At 53.8% G+C, this 14,011-nt stretch overlaps 1 protein-coding gene across 8 annotated transcripts in view; it reads right to left on the bottom strand.

Moving 5' to 3' along the window:
- Positions 1-13,992, bottom strand: part of TBC1D22A (TBC1 domain family member 22A) — a 242,138-nt gene extending 228,146 nt beyond the window's left edge. For all 8 annotated transcript variants that reach the window (XR_012511007.1, XM_074375771.1, XM_074375772.1 and 5 more), the window contains exon 1: positions 13,780-13,992. Coding sequence is in view for 7 of the 8 variants with exons in the window: in XM_074375771.1 (XP_074231872.1) it covers positions 13,780-13,841 (62 nt within the window). In the remaining variant the exon portion in view is untranslated. The remainder of the gene's footprint in view (positions 1-13,779) is intronic.
- Between the last annotated feature and the right edge of the window lie 19 nt (positions 13,993-14,011).

The raw sequence follows: 14,011 nt of genomic DNA, 5'->3' as shown, positions 1-14,011 counted from the left end.
TTCTTTCTTTATTTTTTTCCGCTAAAAAAAAAGGTATCAGCCTACCTAGGTCAAGTACCAATCATCCATCGTGGTCCCTTTCCTAAAATTTCATGGTTGCCCTCCTGACCTTGGTAGGAAGCTTCCAGTTTTAAGACTCAAAAGGCCTGGGTCGTTCCTACACTGCTGGTAGGAATGCAAATTGGTGCAGCCACTATGGAAAACAGCATGGAGATTCCTGTAAAAACTAAAAATAGAGTTATTGTTCTATCCAGCAATTCCACTCCTGGCATATATCTGCAGAAAACTGTAATTCAAAAAGATACATGCACCTCAGTGTTCACAGCAACACTATGTACAGTAGCCAAGACATGGAAGCAACTTCAGTGTCCAACGACAGATGACTGGATAAAGAAGATGAGGTATATATATACAATGGAATATTACTCAGCCATAAAAAAGAATGAAATAATGCTATTTGCAGCAACATGGATGGACCTAGAGATTATCATACTAAGTGAAGTAAGTCAGACAGAGAAAGACAAGTATCATATGGTATCACTTACATGTGGAATCTAAAAAAAATGACACAATGAACTTATTTACAAAACAGAAAGAGAATCAGAGGCATAGAAAACAAACGTATGATTACCAGTTGTGGGGGAGATAAAAAGGAGTTTGGGATTAGCAGACACAAACTGCTATATATCAAACAGGTATAGCACAGGGAACCATATTCAATACCCTATAATAACCTATAATGAAAACAAATATGAAAAAGAATATATATGAATATATACACGTGTATAACTGAAACACTGTGATGTGCACCAGAAACTAACACAACATTGTAAACTGACTATACTTCAATTTAAAATTTTCCTTTTAATTTTTAAAAAAAAGGCCTGGGTTCAAGTGCAAATACTTCAAAGCTGACAGAGTGTTAAGCAAGTAATTGTTCTGAGCTTTAGCTTCCTCACCCCAGAAATGGGGAGAAGAACGTGCATGGAACGAGAGAACCATACAGCAGCAGTGAGAATACGGCCAAGCGACCTACAGGCAGCACTTCCCAGTCCCACCAGCCTGACTCTCCCCAAGCCTCTGCCGTCTCCCACGATGCCCCGCTGCACGTGCACGGCTCACGCCAGCGGGCAGGCTGGTCCACAGCCCGCCACGCGCAGGTCGCTTCCACAGAGTCTGCAGCCTTACCACGACTGCAGGCCTCCCCCTCCCAGCACAGCAGGAAACTCATTCATTCTTTATGGGCAAACCATTTATGTTTACTGAGCAGAAAATGTCCCAGCAAAGTTCAAGCTCAGACTGAAAGGAACTTCATTTTATCTTATTAAAACTACATTTTGATTTGGTCTTGCACAGCTAAAAAGAAAAACAGGCTTCAACGAAAGCTGTTTTTAAAGAATCAGTGGCAAAGAACACACCTACCTCATTTCAGATAATGAAATCTTTCTTTAAAAAGTACATTAACCAATGAGCTTTTCAATAAATTATACTGCATTAAAACACTACAGTAATTTACCGAACCCTAATGATTCCTTACGAAAAGCAGAGCCACAGGACGTAATTCCACTTCCAGCCCTATGCCCTGGCAAAACGCTGGCAGAAGCACACAAGGAGACAGGCTCGGCGATGCCTGCTACACTTCAAAGAGAAAGGTTAGGAAAAATCCAGATGTCCATTATCGACGGAACAGTGAATAAATGAACTAGACACACGCATAGAATGAAACGCCTACCACAGCAACCACGAAGGACTACAGCCACGGGCGTCAGGACGGGGAAGCTCACCGACGTAACGGTGAGAGGCTGAACATGCACAGTACAACGTCACTTACAGAAAGATCTTAATGCAAAATGATACATCATTTCTGGATACCTACATGCATGGGCAAACACCCTCCTGCGGGCACAGCGGGGGCAAAGAGCACATGAAATTCCGAATCCAGAATCGAGGTGACCGGGGGAAGTGGGGGAAGGAGCTGGGTCAGGAAAAGAACACAGCAGCTCCCACCGTGTGCGTGCTCCACAAGCCCTGTACTCAGTCATCTGTGTGCCTTTTTGAACGTCCAAAATGTGCTGCAGCTTTTTAACTCTGGCTCTGGCTCTGTGAGGGCAGGGGTTTGCAGGCGCGGCTACCAGAGCACCGTCTCATGTGCACTGAGTGCCCAGGAGTGCCGTGCCTGGAGCGCCCCTCAAAGACACGATTCTGATAAGTCCAAGTCTCCCCCACCCTGTTCCTCCTACACGGGACACAGAAATCTCTCAAAAGGAAGCTCAGTATCACTAGCCACCTGAGAAACGCAAATCAGCAGCACAATTAGATGCCACTTCACAGCCAGGAGGATGGCGAAAGTTTGAGGATAACTAATTTGCTGGGGAAGATGCAGAGAAACTGAAACACTCGTACACCACTGACGCGAGAGAAAACTCCTGCCCCTCTCAGGAAAACAGCCTGGGAGGTCTTTCAAAAAGTCAAATATTCACCACATGACCCTGCGATTCCACTCCCAGGGATGTACCCAGAGAAATGGAAACACACGTCTACACAAAAGCCTTGCAGAGCATTATTTCATAAGAGGCAAAATGTGGACAGTCCAAAAGTCCATCAGCTGATGAACAGATGAATCAAATGTCCCGGCCATACAATGGAACATTAATTATTGGGCCATAAAAAGGAACACTCCCAACGTGGATGAACCTTCAAAACGTCACGCTCAACATAAGAAGCCAGTCAGCCAGGACCCACATACAATTCTATTTACGTGAAACGTCCAGAACAGGCAAATCTACAGAAACAAAAAGTCAATTAGTGGTTGCGAGGGGCTGGGGAGGAGGGGCTGGGGAACCACTGCTGATGAGAACTGGGCTTCTGTCTGTGGTGGTGAAAATGTTCTAAAACTGACGGTGGTGATGGTCGTACAAGTAGATGAATATACTAAAAACACTGAATTGTACGCTTTAAATGGGTGAAATGTACCGTGTGTAAATGATATCTCTAGACAGGTGTTCAAAGAGGAAGGGGTGGGAGGGGGAGCGAAGGTGGGAAGGACCAGGACGGTCGCCCCGGGCCCAGGTACCAGGCAGGTGGATGCGCCGTCGGGGGAGGCCCAGTGCAAAGGCCTCAGCTGACCAACGTCACCCAATAAACCTTTAAACAGGTCCAGGTCCACTTCTGCTGCCCCGAATAGCAGGTCTGGGCTGCCACCATCACAGAACCAAACATTTCAGTACACTTCTTGTGAAAATGATGGCATCTTATCATCCTCCAAACTAAGAACTGAAACTTAGGAAGGCCTAATTTGTTACCAGCAGGCAATAGCGGAGACCACGAGCTGTGTCTTCTGGGTCCAGTCCGTGCACATCCTGGTGACCACACAATCGAGCAGCCAGGAGGAACCCTCAGATGGAGGAACAAATGAGTGAGAACTGAGGAAGCATCACAGCTTCCAGCCCTGTGATGTAACAGAGGCTCACACCCAGGGAGAGGGCTGGGCCCACACAAAGGACAGGACAGCGCAGGACAGGCCAGGGAGGGGCAGGCAGAGGGGTGCCCCAGGATGTGCCCTGAAGAGGACCCCAAATAGGAGGACCTCCCCGAGAGCCCCGAGTTCTCATAAAGGTCACCTCTTCTGCATAAGGGACAGGGAGACTCCATGAAAATGCCCCCACTGGTAAGGGGACGAGAGACGACAAACAAGGGGTAAAGCTGAGGTTTAAAGCGGTAACTGGGTGGGGCGGTCCGAGGCAGACGGGTCAGAGATGAGGACAGATCCAGGAACGGCCAAAAGAGAGCTGGGTCCTTGGGCCCAACACCGCCGCGTCTGGATTCCGTTCAGGCTGCTTTACACCGCAGTGCAGGAAAGGGTCTTAAAAACTCAGAATCAAAGGCTGGCTGAGGGCCTGCTTATGGACAGCCAAGCTCTGAGGCGTGGTCCTCACTGGAGAGCCCACAAAATGGTGATGTCTTGAACAGTCACGAACGGCCCTGAGTCCTGCTTCACTCAAGTCGCTCAGCAGACGCTGGCTGAGCAGCTGCCCCAGGCCAGGCCCCACACGGGGGCTGCAAAGGCGCCAGGGAGCCGGTGACCGCCTGCCCCCAGGGTGCTCCCACAACGGTGCACAGTCACTCAGATACAGGTAAGCGCCGCAGAGGGAGAAGGAAGGTGGAGACGGCACAGGGCACAGCGCAGGCGCCAAGAAGGGAGGAGTCCGGAGTCCAGGGTCGCATGGCTCCAGGTTGTAACAGTAAGGCCACTCCCTCCTGCGTATCCTGGCGAACTTCCATCCGGTGTGAACATGCATCCCCCTTGACCACGGCACCGGCTCTGAAACAAAACTGATGGGACTACACCAGGAGAGTTTGTTTTGTTTTTAATTAAAGGTTAATTAGCAGCGGATAACAATGGAACTGAGCGAAAGAGTGAAGAGTGAGAGGAAATAAAAGTACAGAAAAGAACCGTATCCAAGCTGCAGTGTCCTAAGCATCATAAAGCAAATGAAGAACTCCATGAGCACATTCACGACTAAACGCCTCCCTGTATTTCAGACACACGAAGCCAACAGGCAGCCCCTGCAGTCAGCTCCAGCCGACAGCTCATCGACCCCTTCTCCATGCACAGGCATCGCTCACTGTCTCCTTCGGGCTCCACAGCAGTTTCCTGAAATATGAGCTAAACTAGCGACTGATTTACCATTAGACTCACCCTAACATGTAGTGATGCTCCCCAGATTTGTCAAATATGTTCAGGGGGTTAAGTTTTCCAAAGAAATTCACTTTAGAGGGCTTTGGAGGAAAATGAATGAAACACCATGACTACAACAGTAAACAATGCCGCCACCCCTCCGCCCACTGCGTGGTCGGGAGGCAGGCAGACGCACGGCCCCACAGGACCCAGACCAGAGGCCTGGCAGCACCGCCTGCCCCATCCCGGGGCTCGCAGCAATCTACTGTCCCCTCCGGGCCATGAGATGCCTGCAACAGGGACAGGATCTCGTCTCCTGTCACACTCAGCACACCTGAAACTAACCCAGTGTTCTACATCAGTTACATCACAATAAAAGTGCAAAATATGAGTAAGGGGGTGGGGAAGGCTTTTGAAATTAACATGGAAAAGTCCAGTCCTACCAGCCCGGCAGCTGGCCGTCACCCCATCACCAAGCCCCATTTCCCGACCTCCCCTCCCTGCTGCTTCTGCCCGCCTCCTTCTGCCACACAGAGCCTTTCTCCCATCTCTTCCCGGTTCCCTGCCAGCCTATCTGGACACTCCTCAGACCCCTCAGCGCATCCAGAGCCCAGTCCCCAACTCTGCCTTCCCCCGAGGCTGTGGGCAATGACGCTCTCCCTGACCGTAGTGACCTTCCCTAGTTAACGCTTCTCAGATAGCTGCCTCTAGGCTGAACCACTGCCAGCTCTCGGCCACAAACTCACCACCCCACATTCATGGGTCCTGCACAAAAATCAGCTGTGCCCCAGCTGCCCCGCCTCCCACCCACCACTCAGCGTCCCACCCTCGGACAGGACCTCACTCCACAGTCACGCAGGAACAACATGGCACATTCACCCTGCCTCGTGCAGCTCCTCCCACCCTCTTCCAGCCAGCGGCCTCCTGGCTCTCCCCGGCCACCTGTGCCACCGAAGACCCACCTGCTGCCCCCAGTGCCCCTCTCCTCCTGACCCCGTCATCCACTCCTTCTGTGACTTCACCCCCAAGACCTCACCCAACTGGCTGGCCTCGCCGCCTGCAGACACACTTACGTGACAAGAGAAGCGGTGCACTGAGCGCATCGAGGGTCTGCCTCCAGCCCCCAAGGTCCACGGTGATGCCCAGGGACCCCTCCCCTCTGCAGACCCCATCCTCAGCCCTGCCTCTCCACGCCCGCTGTGCTCGTGTCCTCTGACAAGCCCGCACACTGCCGAGGGAGGAGGCCGAGGACCAGGAGCCCACCCAGAAGGAGGAATCAAACATCGTTTGTCTCATCTGCCTGGAAGCCTTAGAGCCAGCAAGACGGAGTCTATGCTTGCGTTTAGTAGAAGTGTTCACTGAAAGAAGGCCCATCTCAACCCTGCAGCGAGGTGTACAAGGAGCAGGCACAGAGCGTCCACACGGCACACTTGAGAACTGTGTCAAGTCGGGCCCCAGCGGCACAGCCCAAGCTCAAGTGCGCAGCCCGTGTGAGAAGGAAGCCGGCAGACCGCGGACATGCCAGCGGCTGGGCGCACAGCAGGGCTGGAGCTGGCCCTCTGGCAGTGCCAGTGAATGCCAGACCCTGGGAGGAGGGCCCCCCGAGGAGCACAATACCCAGGAAGGCCCACGGGGAACAGAGCTAATGCGGTTGGGAGTCCAGAAACACACGGGGCAGTGTAGCCAGAGGGCTCTGCCCTGCACTGAGACGCCCGAGCTCAAAGCCAGCTCGCTCCCCGAGGGGCCACGGGCCTGGGGCGGAGACGGCCTCCTCCCTGCGGTTCGGGCAGAGCGCGGCTCCCAGCCTGGCGGCGTCAGTATCAGTAACAGCACCTCCAGCCCCGAATTCTCATCACTGTGGTCAGGGAACCCAGCTCCGCTCCTAGCGGTGCTACACGTGCCTCCGCCACCTCCAGTACTTGGCCTGGGACTTCCATGTTAATTCCCAGAAAGAGGAAACAGCCTTTCAGACTGAGGAGATGAAAGGACCAGGGATGCTCAAAACGAAAGGGCCCTGTAGCCCGGGGCCCAGAAACGGGAAGAACCCAGGCTGCTGCGGCCCCGCTGCCTCTTCCCTGCGGACGGAGCGCCTGGGTGAACCTAGAAGGAGCTGCTCGTCTCCCTCCTGAAGATCCCCCGACAGAGGCAGTCAACGTGCAGGAAGCGGGTTCCCAACCCCCCGCCTGGGACCCAGTCTGTGCAGTCTGTGCAGGACCACACGGCACCCCCGCAGCTGTGAGCACGCAGCAGGTTGTGTGTAAGGAGCCTGGCACAAGGGACGTGCTCAATAAGCAGGTGCTGGTAGGACATGTCACTGCGAGGCCGGCGCCACCTCCATTTCAAGGCCCCGCCTCCCATCTGGGGCACAGAACCAACACCTGCCCCTGGGCGGGGTTGGCAGGCTCCCCCCAGGCCGGCAGGCGAGTCTAGGCTCCCAGGGCCGAGCACAGCGGTGGCCCCGCATGCCCGTGTCCCCCGCACACCTGTCTGCAGGAGCAGGGAGCAGCCCAGCACCTCCAAGGGGGGCCCGCGGCCCCCATAGGGTACTTGCTGGACTGAGGGATGGATAAGCCAAGGAGGAGCTTGACAAAGGGCCCACTGGAGAAGGCAGGGAGGGCCGGTGTCACGCCCCGGCCCAGGGTCACTCGGCCACTGCCCTCTCCTCACTGCCCACGGGTTTGAAAACAGGAAAACAGAGACCTGGCCTCCCAGCACACGTTCTATTCGTTTCCACACACGACCTCTGACCTCGCCTTCACAATACTTAGGGGACTGAAATACTTCCTCCAGCTCTCATTTCAAAAATCTTTTAAAAAGCAAAAACCAAATCCAAAATCATCAGGGATTTATTTTTCAAAAGTCACTTTTGTCCTCATCTGAAATTATCCTCAAAGAGTCCAGGTCTGCCACATCAGACAAATACATAAGAGGGAAAAAAAAGACTTCACTTCAAATTTATTTTTCCAAAGTGTTTCCAGACAAAATAAAAGGCATTTAATAGCACAAAACGCAACCACTAAAAAGCAAACCAGTAAAACGGTCTGTGTATTTAGCGAAACCCCACCCACGGGTGCGTCCCTGGTGCTCAGCACAGCAAGACCCTCTCCACTCCCACAAAACAGAGTCACCGCCTGAGCACGGATGCCTGGGCTCCTCGCAACACAGAAAAATAGGAAAAAATAGACACTCAATCCACACAGCCGCTCCAAAAACACGAGCAAGGAAACAAGCACAGGTTTATACAAACACGAGAGAGCGAGCACAGGTGGGCCAGCAGCTCAGAACTCCTGAGAAGGGAGGCGGGGCCTCCACGTGGCTCAGGGACCGAGAGGACTCAGGACACAGGGAGACCCTCTGAGCTCAGTCCTCATCCCACAGCACTGAACACCCTTGCAGATATCACGGTGAGGGCCCAGCCTGCCCACGAAGACTGGCCGAGGCTCCTACCCACCTGCAAGGGCAGGACTCTGCAGGGGCAGGCGTGGAGGGCTCCTGCAACCCCTGCCCACGCGCCACGCCCCCAGCATGCTGCGCTGACCCCTCCACCCGCCCCGGAGAGGTTTCCTGTGGCCACCGTAACAAATTAGCACAAACCTAGTGCATCAAAATACACATTCATCATCTCAAACTTCTGGAGGTCGGAAGTCCGGCATGGGTCTCACCAGGCTGGAGTCCAGGTGTCAGTTGGCTGCACACATTTCTAGGGGGCGATTCTGGGGAGAACCCGTTTCCTGCTCGTCCAGGTTGCTGGCGGAACTCGGTTTCTAGTGGCTGTGAGACCATGGTCCCTGTCTTCCTGCTGCTGTAAGCAGAAGGCTGTTCCCAGTTCTAGAGGCTTCCATCTGCCCCTGCTCGAGGCCCCTTCCTCCACCTTCAAAGCCAGCAACCACAGGTCACATGGAGTCACTTCGTGTCCAATCTCTGACAGAAGAGCTGATGCGATTACGCTGGCCCCACCAGATAACCCAGGACCATCTCTCCATCTCAAGGTCAGCTGATTAGCAACCTTAATTCCCTTTGCTGTGTACCTGGCACTTCACAGGTTCTGGGGACGAGGACGTGGACATCTCCGGGGGGCTATTATTCTGCCTAGCACGCCCCATTTCTCAGGCCAGAACCCTGGGATCACCTCAACCCCCAACACCCCACCCACAGCAAACCCTGCGAGTTCCGCCTGCGGCAGGGGCCCTGGACCATCCACCCCCCTCCACAGCCGCTGCTCTGTCTCCCCTCCCGCACCTGCTTCCTCTCACGCCCTATTCAAGGAGGAGGAACAGCATCAAGTATCACCCCTCGGTGCTTTCTCACGGCTCTTAGCACCAAGACCCAAATCCTCTCCAGGGCCAGGAGGCCTGCATGCTCTGGGCCCTGCTCAGCCCCTCCCCTCATCTCCCCCTCCCCACCAGGAGTGCAGTGACCCCCGACCGGCAGCTCTGCGTGGCAGGCTGGCCCCTTCCCCGGCTTAGGTGAGACCTCCTCCAGGAGGATGTGACCTTCTCTGGATGCGGTGCCCGCTGTTCTGCCCACATCACCGGACTGTGCCCAGCAGGCTGTTTATGTGCCATGTGCTCACCGACCCCCTCAGCCCGGCAGCCCCTGGGGGCCTCCTCTCTGCTCAGAACTCAGCACAGCACCAGGCACATCAAAGATGCTCCTAATATCGTCTGAATGACCATCCCCACAGCAGCTGCTCTCCTCCAGCTGACCGCCACGCAGGGCCGTGCTAAGGCAGTGAGGATCGGACCCACGCGGAAAGGCGGCCTGTGTTCTCACACCCAGTGCGCTGTGATCGTGTCATGGCATTTACAGGTGAGCACGGCAGGAACGCCAAGTGCAACTGCAGAAAGCGATGGCCCTGAGAGAGCCAAGCGAGCCAGTGGCCCGAGAAAGAACAGGCCGAACCTTCTCTGATTCTTATCGTCCACTTCCTGACTCTCATCAAGGTGCCATCATCTCTCACCTGGATGCTCACAGAGCCTCCTAACTGGTCTCCCTTCTCCTGCCCACGCCCTCTCAGCCCCCAGTCTACCTACAACCCAGCAGCCAAAGCCCGCCTGCTACACCAAAGGCAGGTCATGCCCCGCCTCTGCCAAGAAGCCTCCAAAGGCTCCCCCTTCACTCAGAATAAAAGACTGAAAGTCCGTGTCTTTCCTGGGACGAGACCCACCCACAGCGCCTTTCAGGCCGCGTGCCCCAGGACTCTGTCTCCCTCTCGGCTATAGTCACACTGGCCCTCGCCCTTCTCTCCCACAAACCAGAATCACTCCCAAATCATCCCAAATCAGGGCCTTTGCACGTGCTCGCCCCTCTGCCCAGACCCCCCTTTCCCAGCCACCCAGGAGGCCTGTTCCCTCACCTGCTGCAAATCTTGCTCAAATGTCACCCACTGTGAGGGCTCACCTGGCCGCCTGGTGACCATGAAACCCTCCCCACTGCACCTGCCCCCGTACCATCTATCCCACTTCTCAGCTTTGTTTTGATAGTAGATGTCACCTCCCGACAGTGACATCTTCTAACTCTCTCCTTATGTATTCTCTGCCTCTCCCACTCTGCTGTTAGCTCTGTGAGCAGAGATTTTGGTCTGTTTTATTCACTGATGTATCCCTAGCACCTGGAACCATCACTGGCACGTAATATGGATTAAATAAATATTTGCTGAATCAATAAATTATCAAACTCTCAAAACCAGTCCAAGAGGCCTCTCTCATCCTCACCAAAAAGAACAGGGTTAGGCCAAGCAAGTACCCTCCCATAGGTCACAGCCACGAAGGCCCAACACAACTCCCTCAGGTTACACACACAGAAACTGCCGGCCCAGGGGCACTGTGACCTGGAAAAGGTCACGAAGAGATTAACAGACAAAGATGGCTGAGACCCAGACCACCCAATTCCTAGTGAGAACGTCTTTCCACATCACACATCCTGCCTCATCCAGAACAGAAACTTCCGAGGAAGCATCAGCCAAACACATAACCTAAGGATCCGGGTGTGCAAGGGGGAGCGGCTCTGCGAGCAAGACCACGCCTCACGCAGTGTGAGGCCCTGGCCGTCACCTACTCTCTCGAGGTTAATCTAGAAAGGAGTTCGGATCAACCACCACTCACTGATTCTGCACTAACGATGCAGCGATGAGTAAGACACCCTCCCTAAACCTGCAGAGCTTGCTGTCCGGTGGCGAAAACAAGCACATCCCAGCAACAGTGAGCGTGATGCACAAAGGGGCACTGTCGTCCAGACGGCGTGAAAACAGGCAAGGCTTTACAAGGAGGTACCCTGGAGTGAATTTTTTTAAATGTTTGCAAAGTAAGGCAGGCAAAGGAGAGGGGAGGGAGGGAAAGAACATTCTGGTCAGCTACGAAAGCCTGAAACTGTACAGCATGTACCCCAAGGAACCTACAAGTCCATCAGCACCACTGAGGGCAAGGCTCAGCACAAGAAGGGGCAGGAGATGGGGCAAAAGAGCTGAGTGGGATCGGCTTATAACGGGCCTTAGATATCACGCAAAACCACTTCTCAGCACGACGCTTTGGGGAAAACAACTAACAGGCTCTAAATGGAGCCTACCTCAGTGTCACCTGGAGCATGTGTTCCGAAAAGTCTAAAACAGGAGGGTGACAGAACACTAGCCCAGCACCAAGGACAGCGCCAGGGAGATAGTAAACGCTCGCTGAACGTCACCATCATTGCCATAAGGAGTTATTACTGAGGAATTAATCGTTGTAAAGGACTGCGCCACATCAAAGTGCCTTTAACAGCCCCGCGTGTTGCAGTGGGTGTGTTCCCCCTCCTCTGAGGTTCTCTGGGTTGAGGTCCACCCTTGAGGAAAGGTAAACAATCCCAGGAACCCCCGGAAAGAGTCGCACAGCCACCGGAGCCTGTGAGGGGCCCTGACAGCTCCGCGTTTGTGTAGTTGAAGACTAGGCTAGTGACCGCCAGTGGAAGGTCACCAACTGAGAGGAAAATGGGCACCTTCGCAACACCTTCTGTAGCCCCAACAGCAGCACAGCCAGCGATGAGGCCACAGGAGGCCAGGGTCACGCAGCGGCTGTGCAGGCCTTTCCAGGGAGAGGGCCACCCTTTCCTCTCTGCCTGCCCTCGGCACGGACAGCCTCCAGGAGCTCTCCAAGACGCAACTTTAACTCTGAAACTCACCCGGGAGCTGCTCTCACAGATGCTTAAGACACAGCCCAGCACCAAAACCAAAGGAGAAAGAAATCCTGTCTGGTAATGCAGGATTTCACAGGACAAAGTTGAGGACAGTATAATTTTCCTGAGGCTGTCATAACAAAGTACCACAAACTTAGTTTAGCAGCTTAAGACAACAGGAATTAATCCTATCCCAGTGCTGGAGGCTGGAAGCCCAAAATCAAGGAATCAGCAGGGCCAGGCTCTCTAGGAAGTCTCTAGGAGAGGATCCTTCCTGCCTCTCCTAGCTTCTGCTGGTTGCCAAGAATCCTCGGCATTTCTTGGTCTGTAAATGCATCACTTCAACCTGTCTTCAGCTCCACATGCCTTCTTCCCTAGGTCTGTTTCTCTGCATCCAAATTTCCCTCTTCTTGTAAGGACGTCAGTCATTGGACCAGGGCTCACCCTAATCCAGTATGACCTCATTCCTCAGTTTAACTTGATTACATCAGCAAATACCCTATTTCCTAATAAGGGCACATTCAGAGGTTCCAGAGACCCGAATTTACAGGGGGCGGGGGGAGGCACTACTGAACCCAACACAAGGACAAATTACCAAGAGACACAGTCGTCAATCCAAAGGTCTATTTGCCATTAAAACTACACACAGGAGCTTGATTATTCTCATATCTCAGTTGGTTGTTAAGAAACAGTTTACTTAGACGGAGGAGGAACCAAAATCGCAAGACCTAAAAGCAACACACAGAAGTTCTCCTGCCACATGGCTCCTTTTCCCTGGAGTCTACGTTCTAGAGCATTTATTTGTTCCTGTCAGTATTGTGACCTCCCATTCTCTGCCATTCCAGAATTTTCACATCATCCTGGACCCTGACACTGGTCTTGACAAAACCTCTTACTGGTCTTCAATCCAGCACAATCCTATAGAGTGAAATACAGTCTTTGGCCAATGTTAATCACCCCCTCCAAAGTCACTGTTCCGGGCATTCAGTAACTTTACTTTTGCTAACTCCCAGACCACTCTGAAAATTAAATGTTTCTGACTGGACGCAGTGAATTCCAAAGCTTATGATTCCATCACTCAAACAACAGCGTTTACTGTGAATAATTATGAATAAACTGTGCTTATGAATGATTCTACTTGGAGTTAACACCACAATTCTTAATTTTCAGTATCTCAGACTTTAGTTTCCAAGCACAGCAGTGTTTAGAAATCTTATGGCTCATCTATTTTCACCGGCATCTGGTTTTACCCTACGTGTTTTCCATGTAACATCTGCACGCTTCCTAGGGCCCTGGCTGGGCTGGGTGACACATCAGTCAGAGGAGGACTCTGGAGTTGCACAGCTTCCAGGGTGCACACGGGTCACTACAGGCACTTAATTTTAAAAAAAAAATTAATTTGCTTCCTGCTGCTGACTCAAGACAGGAGCTGGTTTTGAGGCCAGAGAGCGGGAACATGGAAATTCACAGGGAGCCTCAGTACTCTTCCCGGCTCGAAGCAAAAGCAGCAGCCCACGAGAGAGACAAGGCCAATCAAGTGGGTCAGAACCACCGCGCCCCCAGCAGAAACAGGTCACAGATCTCCCCGGCAGGCACAGCCTGTCCCGGCCACTTTCCTCACTCCACCAAACTCCTCGCGGCACGAGCCGAGTCACTCTTTTCAGCCTCCCCCGGGGCCGAGGAGTTTCGCAGAAGGGAGCCTGCCAGTCTCAGGACGAACCCGCCAGCCGCTGCTCCTTCTCCCTTCCAGCCTCGCTCCTACCTGCGGCCACTGCCACCTCCCAGACCCCACGCAACGACCCCCTGCTCCCCCTACGCCCCTCACACCCCAAGCAGTCTCCTCAGAGCCCAGGTGACCCGCCCCCCAGACCCCGACTCCACCCGCAGCCCAGGAGGCCGACGCGCCTACCTGACCTCTGACCCCTGACCCCGACCCAGGTCCCCGTCACACCCACCTGCCAGGGACCTTGCTGTTGCTGCGCTTCCAGAACTGCTTCCTGGCCCCGTCGCTGGCCATGGCCCCTCCTCATCCCTCAGGTCCGCGGCCCTGACACTCCGAGTGCTGCCAGTCAGCCCCGGCGGCCCTTTCCTGCACCCCGGGTGGCCCCTCAGCGGTCCCGGGATTCCCGAGCGTAGAGCCGAGACGTTCTTCCGCCTCCCTCCGGAAGTTGTGCCTCCGCGCGCCCG

Source organism: Camelus bactrianus, chromosome 12 (assembly GCF_048773025.1).
Source record: "Camelus bactrianus isolate YW-2024 breed Bactrian camel chromosome 12, ASM4877302v1, whole genome shotgun sequence".
Taxonomy (NCBI): Eukaryota; Metazoa; Chordata; class Mammalia; order Artiodactyla; family Camelidae; genus Camelus; species Camelus bactrianus.
Note: the sequence above shows the minus strand (reverse complement) of the source record. Positions and strands in the feature narration are given on the sequence as shown.